Source organism: Erythranthe guttata, chromosome 12, assembly GCF_056151865.1.
Source record: "Erythranthe guttata isolate IM_541 chromosome 12, IM_541, whole genome shotgun sequence".
Lineage (NCBI taxonomy): Eukaryota > Viridiplantae > Streptophyta > Magnoliopsida > Lamiales > Phrymaceae > Erythranthe > Erythranthe guttata.
Genome location: NC_142544.1, coordinates 177,741 through 195,116, shown reverse-complemented (window position 1 = coordinate 195,116; position 17,376 = coordinate 177,741). Strand labels below are relative to the sequence as shown.

The following is a 17,376-nucleotide window of genomic DNA, read 5'->3' as shown; positions in this document are numbered from 1 at the left end:
GAGGTACTTAATCATACTTTCTTCTTTGGCTTCGTATGTGCCTAAGACTTGGTTTACTACTAGTTGGGAGTCACTGTGTGTAACCAACTTCTTAGCTCCGGCTGCTTGAGCTAACTTCAATCCAGCTACAAGGGCTTCGTATTCCGCTTCATTATTAGAAGCTGGAAATTCTAACTTCAATGCGTACTCCAAAGCATCGCCTTCGGGACTTGTGATCCAAATTCCTGCTCCACTACCCCCCGTGGTAGAGGAACCGTCTACATAAACCGTCCACGTCGGTGTAGAACATGTAGATTCGTTAAACGTCATTTCGACGAGAAAATCCGCAAGGACTTGAGCTTTGATTGCCGGGCGTGACCGGAACTCTACCCCATACTCACTCAGTTCGATCGCCCATTTGGCCATCCTCCCCGATGTTTCAGGACTTTGGAAGATCTGTTTAAGGGGGAAATTTGTCAACACCACTACCTGGTGTGATTGGAAATAGGGCCGCAATTTTCGCGCTGCCGTGATTAATGCCAAGGCCAGTCGCTCTATGTTTGAATATCTCTGCTCGGCTCCCCGTAGGGCGCGACTGACGTAGTAGATGGGTTGATGCCCTCTTTCACCTTCGAGTACTAAGACTGCGCTGATCGCCTCTGACGTAGTTGCTAAGTACAATAAAAGTTCGTCTCCTTCCCTTGGTTTGGTCAGGAGGGGAGGTGACGCTAGGTATTGCTTCAGTTCCTCGAATGCTTTTTGGCACTCTTCCGTCCACTTGAAATTCTTCCCCTCCCGCAGCACTCTAAAGAAAGGAAGTCCTTTGTCTGCTGAACGGGAAATAAATCGATTCAGCGCCGCTAAACAACCGTTTAATTGTTGGACATTTTTTATGGATTTAGGTGGGGCCATGTTGATCAGGGCATCAATCTTGGCCGGTTTTGCTTCGATTCCTCGTTGCGAGATCATATAGCCTAGGAATTTGCCGCCCTTCACTCCGAAGGAGCATTTCGAAGGATTTAGTTTCATTTTGTATTCTCTGAGAATAGCGAAGCACTCTTCGAGGTCCTTCAAGTGGTTTTCGGCCTTAGCGCTTTTAACTAACATATCATCGATATACACTTCCATGTTACGCCCAATTAGATTAGCGAACATGGTGTTCACCAGTCGTTGATAGGTTGCTCCTGCGTTTTTTAGGCCGAATGGCATTACCTTGTAGCAATAAATGCCTTGGTCGGTAATGAAACTCGCTTTCTCTTGGTCCTCAGGGGCCAGTTGGATCTGGTTGTACCCTTGGTATGCGTCTAAAAAGCTTAACAACTCACATCCTGAGGTAGAATCCACCAGCTGATCGATTCTTGGGAGAGGGAAAGGATCTTTAGGACAAGCTTTGTTCAGGTTAGTGAAATCCACACATAAGCGCCATTTTCCCCCTGATTTCGCCACTAGGACAACATTTGACAACCATTCGGGATATTGAACCGGACGTATTTGACCAGCCGCAAGGAGTTTGTCGACCTCCTCTTTGATGTGTTTATTACGTTCCGGGCCAAAAGTCCTTTTCTTTTGTTTTACCGGCTTGAGTTTCGGGTCAACGTCAAGCCGATGAACAATTTTAGATGGGGGAATTCCTTCGAGATCTTCCGCTCTCCATGCAAAAACATCACCGTTTTTCCGAAGGAACTCCACGAGCCTTGTTTCTGCTTCGGGCTCAAGGTTGGTTCCCACTCGGAGTAGTTTGTCTTGATTGCCCGGGATCAACTCTACACTTTTCAGTTCTTCTACTGCTGCGAGTCTTGTGCTATCGGCATCTTGATTGGTCGAGGGAGTGATGAAGTCGTCTTTGACAGCCATCACCCATTTTCTCTTCAGATAATTGGGAGTGTCATCTCCTCCTCCCACTTGCTTTGTGTTCCGAACCTGAGGTGCCTTCAAAGTGTTCGCATAGCATTCTCGAGCTATGCGTTGATCGCCTACGGCTTCTCCGACTCCGCTAGCCGTAGGAAACTTCAACTTCATATGATAGGTTGACGGGACTGCTCTGAAAAGGTTCATACTCGGCCGCCCCAAAATGACGTTATAAGTCGACGGTGCTTTGACGACTAGGAAGTTGACCGTGTTTGTAGCTCGGCACGGGAATGATCCCAAGGACAAGACTAAGGAAATTTCTCCCACAGCTTCGACGGCGTGTCCCGTAAAACCTACTAGGGGTGTTTTCACAGGCGCGAGTTTTGCATTGGCAATCCCTAGTTTTTAGAAGGCGTCGTAATATATAATATCAGCCGAGCTACCACCGTCCACCAAAATCTTCTTCACCAAATAATTAGAAATTGATGCAGAGATGACTAAAGCGTCGTTGTGTTCACCACGTGGTCCTCTGAGATCGTCGTCGCTAAATGTAACCTCTGAGTTTGGGTGGTGAACGTGGTAAATATGTCCCTCTGGACGTTCTGTCGTAGAATACGAGCCTCTTGCTGCCCGAATTGATGCTCGTCGTGAGCTAGGAGTGTCACCGCCCGAGGGTCCTCCGGAAATAACTGCAATTATTCCTTGAGTTGGAAGATTGTCATCCTCTCGATCTTTCCTAGGGTTGGGACGTTCTCCTTTATGCTGGAAGCGGGGTTTGTTTTGGAATTTTTGGTGTCGTGGCGCATCCACGAATTCTCCCAGGTGCCCTTTTTTAATTAGCCTCTCGATTTCTTACTTTAGTTGGAAGCACTCGTCGGTAGTGTGTCCCCGATCTCGATGGTACTCGCAGTATTTTTCCGATTTTTGCCTTTTCGGATTTTCTTTCATCTGTCTCGGGGGCTGGACTAGACCTTTCTGCTCCGCTACCATCCATACTTCCATGAGTTTTGCTTTTAGGGGAGTAAACTTTGGGTAGGTAGGGGCGTGGATCGAACGTCCTTCTTCCTTCCTTTTTGCCTCATGGCGCTCTTCTTCGCGCTTCCTTTTCACGGGAAGTCCCATCTCTACGGCCTCTTCTATCCGGATGAACTTCTCCGCTCGGTTCAGAAGCTCCTCCAGAGTTTGTGGGGGTCGTCCTGCTATGGATTCTTGGAAGCGAACGTGCCTCAAGTTATGTTGCAGTATATCGGCTAGTAGGTCGTGGTTAACATTGGGTACCTCGTGCACCGCTTTGACAAACCGCTGTACATAGTCTCTCAATGGTTCTCCCTCGCGTTGTTTGACTTTGAAGAGGTATGATCCGGTTTTGGCGTATCGCTTGTTGATGGAATACTGGCTAAGGAAACGTTCCGATAACTGGCCCAGGCCATCCAATGATCCTCCTGGCAGACCGTTGAACCAAGTTTGTGCTTGATCAGTTAAGGTAGTTTGGAAGATTTTGCAGTAGGCGGCATCACTGAGGCCGTAAAGGTCGATCTTAGTGAAGAAATTGTTAAGGTGAGTTTGAGGATCTCCGGTTCCATCGAATTGGGGCAGATTGGGGATCCTAAATCCGAGCGGTAAAACTTCCTCCATGATAGCCGGAATAAAAGGGCTTATTCGGGCGGGGAGCGTTCCAAATCGAGCGGTTGATCTTGAAGCTTCTTGTCGCGGGCTTCTCGAATTACGCTTGTTACCATTCTCGCGGTGCCTTCTCGTCTCTTCAGCCCGAGTGTACCTACTCCCATGTTCGTCTCGTGGGGAGTTGCCTCGGCGAAAGGATCGTCCGCGATGCCTATCGCCTCGAGGCTCATGGCGTGTCACACTTGGCCGAGAGGATCCACTTCTTTCTCGGCGGCCTCGCGCCGCTCTCTCCCTTGAAGGAGCCCGTTGCTTAAGGGGCCGTGGTGACCGACCGCGCGTCTCTCCTCGAGGAGCCTGGTCCGAGGCTGAGCTATGCTGATGCGACCGGGGCGGGGCATACCTACGGGGAGCCCGTTCTGAAGAAATGCTTCGGTCGCTAAGCGATACCCTCTCCTCAGAGTCGTGGAGTTCTACGATGGGCGGGGTCCCGTGGACGTGAGCGGGTTCCGAGGGGTCGCTCTCTGAAAGAATCGGCTCTTCGAAATCACTATGGCCTTGGGCGCTAATGTACTGAGCTACTGCGTCCGCCGCTGCCCAAGCCGCTGCCTTGGCCGCGGTCTCGTCCATCATTGCTTGCAACTCTTCCGTCGTCATTTGGATGATCGGCACTGAAGGTCCCGCCGCGTTGGTTGTTCCCGCCGTCCTCTTTCTTCGAGGCGGATCCGGGATCCCACCGCCGGCTCCTTGTTGGGGCGGATTAAGGCTACCTTGACCACCTCCTCCCGTGTCACGTGATCGAGTCTGCATTCCCACAGACGGCGCCAAAATGATGCTGCTCAAATGCCAATTGGGCAACCCAAGTGTCCTTGAGCCCACAAAGATAGAGAATGCCGTGAGTCACTGCCACGTGTCCGAGGTAGTCGAAGGGATTGCTCCGTTCGTTAACCTACAAAACAATTGAAACACTAGATGACACGCCGGGTTTGGCCCGACGATTATCCTCCGACGCTCAAGTCAGAAGATGTATTAATATAAGCAAATAATAATTATTAATTGCCAAATTAGAGTGTACCTTTCTATGTGAAATGACACATACATTTATAGGTGGATGAATAGGTAGGACTTTTTGTAAAAATCCGATGTGGGACAATGTGTTGTTACTTTTATAGGTAAAAAGTAATCTAATTGAGTTTTCACACAATTAGATTAATTTAGGGCAATTTGGGCCTAATCTTAATTAGGTTTATGGGCCTAATTATGATTAGACACATCAAATAAATAATTAAATAATTTAGAATCACTAGTTTGCATATCTAGACCTGAAAGTTGCATGCGTTATTTAATTGGGTAAATAGCACTTAACCCTTGAATAGAAAATAGAAAAGACTAAATACCCCTAAAATTTATCCCAAATTGCAACCATACCAACTATTCGTTGGTTACCCTATCAAGTCAAAAATTTCCTATTTTAATCTAATAACAATTATTCTATAAAATGAAAAGTTTAATGTATTTTTTTGTAAAATGAGAAATATAATATATTATTGTGTTTTTTTTAATTTTACAACACAAAATGTATATAATACTAATTATTGTACGATTGACAAGTTATTCAATTTTAGAAACCAATTTGAAAATCTCATATGCTACAAATCAAATATAAAACGGTTAAACTTAATATAAAATTATGAACTATCAATTTCTTTGTTCAATTATAATTCGCTGAAATAATTCTACATATTTCAAAGCTTTAATATTATTATTAATTATAATTATTATGTACTATTTTCTATATAATATATTATTCTATCATTGTTATCGAATTTTAATTTTTTAAGAAACAAAGTCTTTATTCTTCAGGGGTAATTTAGTCTTTTCCAGTTTTCTATTAATTCGAGGGGGTTATGTGCCTAATTTCATACCATAAGGTGGTAATGTGCAAAATGTCAAAACCACAAGGGGGTTATATGCCTAATTTCATACCATAAGGGGGTCATGTGCAAAATGTCAAAACCACAAGGGGGTTATGTGCCTAATTTTATACCATAAAGGTGTCATATGCAAAATATCCAAACCACAGGGGGGTTAAGTGCTATTTACCCTATTTAATTTGTCTCTTCAACAAGGCTTAAGGCCAGATAATTTTTTTTTTTAAGAAAGTGGATTTAACTGTATACAAAAGTTTACACATAATATATTCTGAGGAATTAATTAATTAAATTGATATGGGACCTTTACTGTTTTATCGTTAGACCAACTTTTCCACAAATTATGGCCACTTTCTTTATTGACCACGAAAAAAAAAAAATGGCAAATTAAGGAATAAATTGCAAAAAGTGTGTAAAACAATAAGATTTATTGAGCCAACATTTACTTCAAACTTACATATATTGCTGGCTGCATATTTACCTCAGATCAAAATATAAAATATACAAATCTAAGACAGTGGCATATCACTACATTTCTTAAGTTGTGTAGATTAGGAGTGTGAGTTTACCAGTAAACGGGAGATACGAGGTTTCTATCGACATATACGAACAAGTATTGTCCCAAATTCCACTCAAAAACCACACCAATGGAGAAAAAAAAAGGGCAGTAAAAAACAGAACAAAAGACAAATATCAAGCTTTCTTGCTTCAAGTGCTTCTGTATGGAAGACCATATTACTGTATTGATGTCCATATAACTTAGTTTTTCCTCAATATATTTTCCGCCTAACTTTGTTAGCTTTTGCAAGTACAAAATGACTTAGCAGATGATAAAAATAAGCAAATACTTTACTTGCACTAACTTTACACCGAGCAGACAAAATGCCCCGATTCACCGCTCCTCTGAATTGAACTTATTCCAAGCTTCCTAAGATACAAAGATAACATATGTTACTTACAGGTAATGCATTCGAATCATTAAAAATGTTTTACGTTGAGCCACAAACCAATAATGAACTAAACATAAGGCATTAATAATTCTGATACATAACAATTTACTGGCCACAAACCTTTAAAAGATCAAAAACCTTCTCACATATGTACTTTTGCTGAATTGTTGCACCACGTTGTTGTAGTTTGTCTGGGTGTACAAAAAGAGTGGCTTTCCTGTAAGCTTTTTTCACGGCCGCGGTAGTTATAACTTCAGTCAATGGAACTGGCTGCCAACCACTATCAGGCCCAAGAATCTGTCGATGAATGGGATAAATGTAACAACCATTCACTAAAAGCGAATTACTTAGCATTTAGCATCAGCACGATCAATATTGATCCATAAATGAGAAGCAAATCACATGCTCAATTTACACATATAAGTAAGGTGAAAGAAGATACATATTGCAAAGTTGAAAGCAGCGCTCGAAGGTTTCGCTCTTTTCCGCTCGACCATCTCTTGAGTTCAGCATCCAGAGATTCTGCAACTCTCTGCAAACGTAGTTTTTATAAGATAGATAATATGCAAACTTAGATAATAGACAACAATCCGACAGAAGAAGAATGAACCATACATTTCTCTCTTCTGTTTCCCTTTGAGCGAGAAGATCACGGCTGTTTTTCTCAGCCAGGGCATTTGCCTGAAATCATGTTAACATAGTTTAACATTTCCGATAGGGTTAATTAAAAGATAAATCCAAAATAATAAGAAGTGAAATAGAATAAAAAAGAAGGCACATACTGCACGCTCAGCTGTTCTTTTGTATCTCTCTAATCTAGCTTTACATCTCTGAGGTGATTCACCTTCAGACACTGTGAAATTTAAATATTTCTAAGAAAAAACGCTCTAAAGCACTATATATCATCATGTACAAAGTGAAAAAATACTATATGTATAGTAAGATATAAAAAAATAAAAACAAAGAACATGCAAAAGCACATTCCAGCGGCAGCAAAAAATAATTCCTTAAGTAAACATCAATCGCATACCAAAATGTGGCAAGGAAGATGAGTATGGTAAACCATTCTGAGCCATTGATTTTTCAGCAGCTCGATGTCGAGCCTCTGCATTGGCTCTTTTTACGGCAGCCCGCTCAACCCTGATTCTAGCATCCATGGATGTCTTGTCCAATCTTTCACGAGCCCCTGTCATGGCTCTTTGTCTTACTTCAGCATTAGCTCTCTCTGCTCTCTCACGAGCTTCTATATATGATCTTTCACGAGCTTCAACAGCTGCCTTATTAACAGCCATTCTGTCCTTTTCTCTTTCCCTTTCCCGCTCCCTTTCTTCTTCTACTTTTCTCATCTGTTCGTTTTCCAGCTCACTTTGCCTTCTTACTCTTTCCTCCACTGTTCGGTCTTTTGCAGCAATACTGTCTTTAATATTCTTGTCTTTTCTTTCAATTTTTTGGCTATTGCTATTTTCTAGCAAGACAGATGATGCATCATCTACCTTCCCTCCTTTTACGAGAGACTCTCTGATCACTGTGTCTACCCTTTTGCTGATAAATTGAGTTTTCATCTTTTGACCTCCATCATCTTTACTTGAGCCTATCTTCTCAGGCTCATGACTCTCTTCCACTTCAGATGATTTCTTCTCTGTCAAATCAGATGAAACCCCCATACCATAGGCACAATTATTTGAATCCCTCATTTGGTTATGTAAACAAAGGAACTCCATCGCGTTGTTTACCGCACTATGGGTGTGAGTGTTTCCATCTTGTAACTCATCTTTATTCTTACTAATTTTGCTGCAATTCCCTTTGACCAGTGTATCATCCTTTCCAGCCTCAGATTCATATACAATATTGTTAGCTTCATTTCTCGAGCACCTGTTTCCTTCATATGAAAATGCTGCTTGAGATAATTCCCGCATCTGAACAGTATCGTGCTTTCCCAAAACCTCATTTTTTGTCATCTCGTTAAGTTCACACCCACCATCAAATACCTTCAATTGATCCCCTTCCAGGAGGACATGCCCATCCAGGTCCCATTTTACTTCTCTCGCGTGTCCATTCCACTCAATTTCCAGTTCTTCATATTCAGCAGCATCATTGTGTTTTGTTTTTGAAGCATCTCTATTTCTGTCTTCAGATACCTCTCTCTTATTATGAATCAGTTTGATTTCTTTCTCATTTCTGACCTGTTGAAGAGCTTCTCTAAAAGTCAATACATTTTTTTCATGTGCAGCAGCTATACATGGCTTGTTGACACTCTCTACATTAGCCTCTTTAAGGATCACACCATTCTCATTCAGCTCGTGTGTCACTTTCAGTTTGCTCTCCTTTTCATTTCCAGTAACCCCATTGTGTTGTTTCTCAGCTCCTTCACGTTCTGTTGTCTTCTTTATTCTTTCTCTGGTCTCAGCTCCTTTCACATCTTCATGACTTCTTTGACATTCTTCCCTCAAAATATTTTGTTTGTCTTCCCCACTACTCTGTTTTATTACCTGAGCATCTACAGACCTTTTCTGAATATCCATTCTCGTAGGTGATGCCTTCAGTCTTAATTTAGCTTCCCCAGCAGTCACATTGCACTTAGATTCTTTCCGCCCTTCTACAGTTTCATCAATGTGTTTTATTTCTAGCTTTTCACTATCCCCAAGTTGCAGGAAATTTTCTGGTATTGTCGTATCAAAATCAGCCAGTTTGCTCAGTTTTACATTCTCCTGAAACCCTTTTTGACCAATCAACCTTGTGTTTTGCATTTCCTGTTGTTGCTTGTGACCTCGTTCACAATGATCTGTGGTCATTTCAAGTTGATTACTTTCTTCATCCCATTTAGGAGCTTCCTTTGTCACTTTAAGTTTCATACTGTCTTCCTTCTGGTTAAATACGTCACATTCTAACATCCTCCGATGTCTATAAGAATCTCGATTCATAAGCCTTGTCGAAGTATTGTAATCCTCAACCATATCAAAACCTTGCCTGGAAATATTTTTTTCAAAGACCTCGAAATATTTTGTTTCTTCCTTCCATGCAACATCCCCAGGTACTGGGACTGAGGTTTCTTCGTACTTCACTTTAGCATTCTTATTTTCATCCACTTCCACATCAAAGAAAAGTGATGCACTGTCATCTGCCACTCTGTCAAAGGCATTAATTTTAGAAGGCTTCAGTTTTGAGTTTGGTCTGTCAAATTCTCTGTTCTCAACAACTAAGGCAGGTGGAGGTCTTGAAGGAGGTGGCAATCTAGAAGGCTTAGTTCGAAGACTAATATCAGATACGGTTATAAATGATTTATTATTATCCTTTGGAGAAATAGAATTTCCAGGTTTCTCCAAAGGGCTGAGATCTACAGAGCAATGCTCGTCTTCCCCATTCCATGAAACTGAACTTTGACAAGGAGAAAAAGTATATCCAGGAACAGCACAGAAATTGGTTACACGAGCGGTCCCAGTTAACACTGTTTCCGTATTCATCTGAACGGAATTGCTATAAGATGCATTTAACTTGTTAACGGTTTCCAGTGACTGGTGCACATCAACGTCAGATCCATTGATAGGATCTAATTCATCTGACACTGACAGACACCCACTTTGTGAAGGACTCCTGTGACAAGAGAGTAGGCCGTAATCAAAAAAAAAAAAAAAAAATCATTTACATTCTTCTTCGCCAGTGAATGAAAAAGTGAAAATATAATAGCAACTAGGCATTTTGTTCTGATTGGTTTGCTTATGAAGAAGCCCAAGTACTTAACAACCAATTTGAGCAGCGTACACACACAGTAGTTCCTCCTCTAACAAGCAAAAATCAAATAAAATCCATACACATTTACTTGTTTACAGTGATGAAAAAGAATAGTGTGCTATGAAGAAAAAAGAGTAGTGCTGAGTACATTACATACCATGGGTCATGAGAGGATTCTTCTTCTTCTTCTTCTTCTTCTTCTTCTTCTTCTTCTTCGTTGTTGTCGTCGTCGTCGTAACCACCGCTGGACTGGCCTAGTAAATCGTGAAACGTCGCCGTAACAGCGAGGCCTCGAAAATCCCCAAAAACCTCAGTATAGTCGAAAGCGGGGCTACGGAGGGAGTAGTCGTCGGAGATGAGAGGGAGACGGAGGAAAGGAATGGAGGAAGATCGGGAGGCGTGAGCGAAAATCTCGGAATAATCCTGGAGGCGCGGGGCGAGTGTGGGGATGTCGAACTTCCGGGGGGCACGAAAAACGTCGTCGTAGACGGACATATGAGACCTTTGAGGGTTGTCCATTTCCGTTGCTTTTTTCATGCTTGTTTTTTCTTCTTCTCCATGTTTATTTTTTGTCCTCAGAATTTTGAAAGTCATAACAAATGACTCATTTTTCGTCGGAATATTTTTATTTAATTAATTAATGTAGCTTTGTCTTGTTTAATAAAAAAATAATTTTCAATTGTTATTGTCTTTTTTTTGATAGTGGTGTGCACGTTTTGGATTTGATGATTTGATGAGAGAGAGCTACACTTACCCATACTTGTAATAGTAGAATAACGGGAACAGCTTATGCACCCAACAACTTCATTAATTAATTCATTTTTTGCAACAACTGTGCCCAAAAACAAACAAAGTATTCCAAAAAGAAAAAAATAAATAAAAGAAAAATGCTCTCTAATTAATTAAGAAAGACAAGATTCAAAGCTTCTTTAAAAAAATATATACATTGTGTTTATTTCTTTTCTTTGGGACTGAAGATATGGTTCTTTATTCTTGTCAAAATGTTGTCTCACTCTTTAGCAATTACTAGTAAATATAAATTTCAGGTTATTAATAATATATATACATACATACACCTTAAAGATAAGCAAGCATGCCTGTCTACTATATATATATTGTTAATTCCATCATTCCTTGTTAAATTCAAACATTTCAATATTCAATAATCATCATTCCAAGTGAAAGTGGAGTGGAATCCACTCCTACACCTTTTTATTTACTTATTTATTATTATATATTAATAATCACAACAAAAACAGAGTCATGAATAATAATCATCATTGGAACGTTACTTTTTTCTTTTTTTTTTTTTAAATATCAACAGTTTCTTTCATTCAATAATAATATTGCTTTGAAATTATTTTTGTGAAATTTTGTTTTTTTTTTGTTTTTCTTTTGAAATACCAGTTATTAACTTTCAAAATGAGAAATACCTTCTTTGACGTTTACAAAAGTCTGAATATTAAGAGGAGACAAAGTGAGTAATAAACAGGATGAATTGTGTGGAAATAACTGAGTATACACATACTGTATGATGATTTGACAAACAGTTGAGTTTAATTAAATAAATGCAGAAATTCAGATTTCAGAATTGACGATTTGAGCAACTCTTCCTATATATGCTCATAAACTTGGCCACAAACTCTGCATATATAATTTTGTATTCATGAAATTAGTGATTATGAATATGATGATCACGAAACACAAAACGTAATTAGAAAAACGTACATACTTATATTTAATTATAGCATATATATATATAAACACTTTTGATGAGAGCCATTAATGATTAATTACCTTGTAACTTGAGCAAGGCACTTGTTCCACTTGGGAGTCTCTTATCCTGCATTTCAAATTTCAATCACTCATTTGTGTTTTATCTTCTTCTTAAATCTTAATCATCACAAGAGAAATTAGACAACTTACATAGTAAGCATACCAATAGTAGATTTCCCTTTTCAAATTAGCCTCAACTCCACAAATTATGAATTGTTCCACCAGCTTCTGCAGAATATCATTAACCAACCAATATTTAATTTATATAAACCACATGTATGTATGTATGATGTATGTATATCATTATTCAATCGAGCATTACCAGCAGAATCAGTTTAGGGTGAACAAAATCTGTCACAAGTTTTTGAATCTTCTCTCGAATGATAAATAATCTGACCAAAATTAATTAAATGATGAGAATTGACAAAAAAACATAGAGAATGAAAAGCTATCTAGGTGGTTACCTCTTGGGTAAAGGATCAGCTAAAATGTCGGCAGCAAGTTCCTCAACTGCTTCTTCCCATCCCATTGGAATAGGTTGGTCCTCGACAAAAGGATAGCTAGAAAATTGAATGCATGAATAGGGAAGAAAATTAAAAGAAAAACTACCCTTATAAAATATATTACTTGTGTAATTTGCAGGCTTCAAGTGCCATGATTGCTCTCCTAAGATTCTGCTTTGATTTGTTAGCAATCTTAGCAGCAAAGCTCGTTGACAACTCGAAACCTTCTCTCTTTGCTATCTGGACAAGCACCTCCATTACCTGATGAGTTAGAGGAGCTTCGACCTTAATAACTTTGCACCTGATCTTTACCGATTCAAGGATATCTACATCGTCTTCGCAGCAAAGTACAAGTTTACAACACTCTGAGTAACAATCCATTATCCATTTTATCAGGTGCTGTAAGTTCTCCGCGGCTTTATCAACATCGTATAGAACCAACACTGCAGTTATACTCAAAACATCGATCAATAATTTCTTCCAACAAGAAAAAAAAAATTGTTACAGAGATATATATGACCTAACTACCTTTAAAATCTGCCTTATTTGGAGCTACACTGATTTCAGGTGTGACTGATCGTTCAGTGCTTATTTGTTTGACTAAAGCTGTTAATGCATATGCTGCTTTAGGCTCTAAGTATACATTGAGTTCCACATGGTGAGGACTTGTTGTTACAGGAACTACTACTTGCATCGGCCTTGATTCCTGTTCATATGATCCATTAAATTTTGATGCAAGAAAATTAGGAAATGTTTTAATCAAATCAATTCATCTTCCATCGTAATTGAACATATGTACCAGAATGTGGAAGTATCGTAAGTCATGAGAGATCTGCATGCAAAAACAAAGCAAAATTAGCTTCAGCTAATTAAGTGTCCGTCCAAATTTAACTTTGCATTCCCTCATGATTATGTATGCATTTTTAGTTGAGAAAAACAAAAAGACATACATACATTCCAGACAGGATCGCCATATATCTCACGGAGGAGAGCCATCGTGAGTGCCTTCTTACCAGTACCAGGTGGTCCTTTGAACAAGATGTGTGGGAAGACATCATTGTTCGCCTAACAAGAAATCCTCAACAAAATGAATTAATAAATGAACAGATACAAATTTCTTGTAATTAGGGATGGGACTCTTACAATTTGGTGGAGAAGGTGAGCTTGTTGGTTGTGGCAGATGAATCCAATGAGTGAAGCTGGCTGATGTTTATCGGCCCAGAATGGTCTCAAGCTCTCAACAACAACGGCCTTCCCAATGAAAGAAGCTTCATCGAAAGGTGGCGGCCTGTCTTTTTCTGGGGATTTATTTGATTTCTTGCAAGAACCTTTGTTGATGCAAGAGAACCATGCATGGTCAGAATGGGAGCTGCTCTTTCTTATGTTATTTACAAACTTTCTGGTACTGGCAGTTGTCCTATCACTAGACTCGCTTATATTACTACTATGTCTGCTCACAACAGAGCTAGTCATATTCTGATGATTGAGGGTCGGACGAGGATTATTATAATTATTAGTTCTATTATCAAGAAAACCTGGTGGCTTGGGGAGCAATGTGGTGGTCTTAACATTGTTGATGAAGGTGTTTTTATCAATATAGTCCTTTGAAAAGAAAATGTCCCCTGGAGAAATGGAGTCGATGCTGTCATGGAAATGACCATTATTATTTTTAGAAGGTGGAACCATTAATATTTCAACCGAAGGAGGGAGTAATTGATTATGATTCGGCAAATTTTCTCTGAATCTTGGAGCGGATGCTGCCCTCCTATTCTTACAAGTACTAGTTGATCTTTGCCTCCCGGAGCTAACATCATGATTATTGAAATCATCTGGTACAACACTAGTTTTGAATGGAGAAATATTTTGGTGAGAGTTGTTTTTGGTGTGGTTATGATGATGAGGAGGATGATCACTAGTCCTAGTTTCAGATTCCAAAAAGTGACAACAATTACTGTTATCAGCATAAGACCTCCTCTTCTCAGACAGCGAAAATGGACTATGATTTCGACATTTATTATCGGAATAAGTTCTACGTGGAAGAGAATTAACATTACCATTACCAATATTATTGATATTGGATTTAAATGGGGACTTGGTGCTGTTGTGTCTCCTATTGGAGATTGGGTGCTGCATAGGAGGACGGTTGTTGTTGTTGTTGTTGTTGGTCATGATTGTCATGCTTTCGTCATCATCATCATCGTCTCTCCTGTCTTCTTGCCAATCCGTCTCTGTATCCGACGGCTCATATCCACTTCTCCTCCTGCTGTGCCGCATTAACGAGCTCTCGTTCGCCGTCATATATATATATATATATATGTATGTATGTATAGATTTTCCCCTAATTAATTATATTTCAACAAAACCTTTGTTATGAAGAAGAATGCCAATTAGTTCTACTAAAGGGGAAAATATATGGCAAAGATGATGATTTTATTGGAGATATACAGATGAACAAGATATCTAATGTAAGCTATTTTTGTTTTTGGGTGTGGAATTAATAATGAATAATCCAAATTCTTGAATTGGTAGGAGCATTGTGTATGTTCATTGTTTGAACTTTGTGACACCGATGACTACAATGACTATGGATTTCACAATCCAAATTTATGACCAATTAATTAATGAACATTGTTTTTTCCACCTAATTTGAGGTTGGCCTCCAGACTTTGAGATTTTCTACAATAATAAAGTTTTAAAAAATAGAGGGAGAGTTAATCTGTCACGTCTATACTGTTGGGCCCCCGGATTGGGCCGGGCCCAACTGGTTTTGCTCTTGGGTTTCCCCAAAAGGCCTCATACCAATGGAGTTACTATCCCCTCCATATAAACCATAGATCTTTCTCATTACTATCCCCTCCATATAAACCATAGATCTTTCTCATATTAAACCAATGTGGGACATTGTTTGCACCTCAACAATCCTCACACCACCGAGCCTCCACTAAGGACCACCGAGCCTCCCCTCAATTTGCGCCTGGGGCTCACACCACCGAGCCTCCCACCTGGAGCTCGTCGAGCCGCCTTCATTTGCGCACCGGGAGCTCACCATTTTGTTCGGCACCGAGGATTCGGCAATTTCCACCACATGGTTAGGTCTGGGCCATGGCTCTGATACCACTGTTGGGCCCCGTCGGGATAGCACAAACTCCACATCGGTATGATATTGTCCGGATTGGGCCGGACCCAACTGGTTTTGCTCTTGGGTTTCCCCAAAAGGCCTCATACCAATGGAGTTACTATCCCCTCCATATAAACCATAGATCTTTCCCATATTAAACCAATGTGGGACATTGTTTGCACCTCAACGTATACTTGTTAACTAGAATACTATTGGACTATTAGTGTTGCAGCAGATATATCATTGTAAAGTGTTAAGAACAGAAACATAGAGAGAATTAATGAAGAAATCCAGATTACAAAATCAGCTTTTCGACACTGAATTCAAGGAAAGAGATGCTATTTATAGCGCTAACTAAGCTCAACTAAAATAGAAAAACCACGTGGATAAACCCCATTGGTAACCAAAAAGCGTGTGGCATTTTATAAAGTCATCCAAACGACGCCGTGCTCCTAGCTGGCAGTAAATTTTGTGGGCCGGGGTTGGCAATATGAATTTGGGTCCGATCCATATTGATCATGTTCATAGTTTAAACCAAATGGCCCAATTAAGATTATAAGTCTCCATAGGCCCATGAGGAGGAAAAGCCCAGAAGCTGATAACTTTCCAGCCGACCAACAAGGGAACAACATCATGTTTCGTTTTGTTTGAGAATTTTCACTTGGAAATACCTATTTTTCTTAACAATTTTTCTAATGGAAATACACTATTCATAATTTTTCCACTTTTCAAACCTATATTAATGCCTACTAACCTATTTCTCTATCCTCCAATTTCTCTTCTCCTAATAATGATGATGACGACGACAACGATGATGATAATAATAAGGGTAAATTATAAACACCCCCTGAGGTATGGTCAAATTACAAAAACACCCCTCTTGTTTGGATAATTACAACCACCCCCTCGGCTCTTCAAATTTAGTGGAATCTTCGAGATTATATTAAATATTATCAATTTTGTACCCGTTTTATACCATTCGAACTCTACATTATGAAGTAAGATGATCATAATATGTGATTTTTAGCTTGTGTATAATCAGTTTGTAGTGCATCGGAAACTGTATTTTTACACAAAACGAATACAAACTAGAGCACATTACACGAAATCTAGATGATTATATTGAATTTGGCACAATAAGGGTGGATGTGTAAGAAAAAATCATAGTTGAGGGGGGTATATGTAATTATCCAAACAAGAGGGGGTTTTTTATAATTTGACCATACCTCAGGGGGGTTTTTGTAATTTACCCTAATAATAATAATAATAATAATAATAATAATAATAATAATAATAATAATAATAATATTCTATTTTTGCACGTACTCTCGTAGAAAAAACTAACAAAAATCAAACATATTGTCATTTCTACACATATATAAACTACTAGAAATACCACAGATCTAGGCCCAATCCCCAGCAAGCCCACTCTGAGTCCACCAACAATAATAATCTACATTGAATCTTTACTGATAACATATTATATGGACTCGACCAATATTTAGTAATCAACAATTCGATTTAAATCCATTCAAACTTCTTCGGATCCATGTTATGAATCCAATTCAGTAAATTTACATAGATTAAAAATGACATTACCAAGATCAAAGTCAAATGCGGGAGTCCTGATTTGCCCCCGCTGACTTTTTCTAAATCGTCTTTGAAGGCTTTCACCAAAAAATGGATTTCCAACAAAAATAAAATAAAAAATACAGCTGGTGACATCTCATTTGTCAAGATTGATGTGTATTTTACGAGTCCTTTTTTTCCCCCTTGGCGTTGGTAGAAGCAGTCAAATTTTGTTTGATATTTCTACAATTTATTAGTATGTTCAACGGTTGGAGATAGATAGTGGCAGTTGTTTTTTTTTTTTTTTTTTTTGAGTAAATTCAAGTCCATTACAAGGGGAAGTAGGGGAGGGG

The 17,376-nt window shown here is 39.5% G+C and overlaps 2 protein-coding genes across 2 annotated transcripts; both read right to left on the bottom strand.

Annotated features, from left to right (window-relative positions):
* Nucleotides 1-6,060: 6,060 nt before the first annotated feature.
* LOC105972968 (uncharacterized) lies at nt 6,061-10,841 on the bottom strand. The gene is made up of 7 exons (XM_012997954.2): nt 10,215-10,841; nt 7,359-9,919; nt 7,111-7,181; nt 6,944-7,009; nt 6,771-6,860; nt 6,449-6,625; nt 6,061-6,306 (listed from the first exon to the last, which is right to left on the bottom strand). Exons 1-7 carry the CDS (start codon nt 10,649-10,651, stop codon nt 6,271-6,273), a joined length of 3,438 nt encoding a protein of 1,145 aa, XP_012853408.2. The 5' UTR covers nt 10,652-10,841; the 3' UTR covers nt 6,061-6,270.
* Nucleotides 10,842-11,494: 653 nt separating this feature from the next.
* On the bottom strand, nt 11,495-14,922 carry LOC105972887 (uncharacterized). The gene is made up of 10 exons (XM_012997867.2): nt 13,480-14,922; nt 13,291-13,401; nt 13,136-13,168; nt 12,865-13,042; nt 12,461-12,779; nt 12,298-12,393; nt 12,156-12,225; nt 11,984-12,061; nt 11,855-11,900; nt 11,495-11,701 (listed from the first exon to the last, which is right to left on the bottom strand). Exons 1-10 carry the CDS (start codon nt 14,632-14,634, stop codon nt 11,643-11,645), a joined length of 2,145 nt encoding a protein of 714 aa, XP_012853321.2. The 5' UTR covers nt 14,635-14,922; the 3' UTR covers nt 11,495-11,642.
* Nucleotides 14,923-17,376: the final 2,454 nt, after the last annotated feature.

Coding starts and splice junctions, on each gene's coding strand:
- LOC105972887 (XM_012997867.2), bottom strand. CDS start 14,634: ATGACGGCGAACGAGAGCTCGTTAATGCGGCACAGCAGGAGGAGAAGT. Junction 13,169..13,290: donor ATGGCGATCCTGTCTGGAAT/GTATGTATGTCT, acceptor TTTTGCATGCAG/ATCTCTCATGACTTACGATA. Junction 11,702..11,854: donor TGCCTTGCTCAAGTTACAAG/GTAATTAATCAT, acceptor TTATATATGCAG/AGTTTGTGGCCAAGTTTATG.
- LOC105972968 (XM_012997954.2), bottom strand. CDS start 10,651: ATGACTTTCAAAATTCTGAGGACAAAAAATAAACATGGAGAAGAAGAA. Junction 7,182..7,358: donor ATCTTCCTTGCCACATTTTG/GTATGCGATTGA, acceptor TAAATTTCACAG/TGTCTGAAGGTGAATCACCT. Junction 6,861..6,943: donor GGGAAACAGAAGAGAGAAAT/GTATGGTTCATT, acceptor CTACGTTTGCAG/AGAGTTGCAGAATCTCTGGA.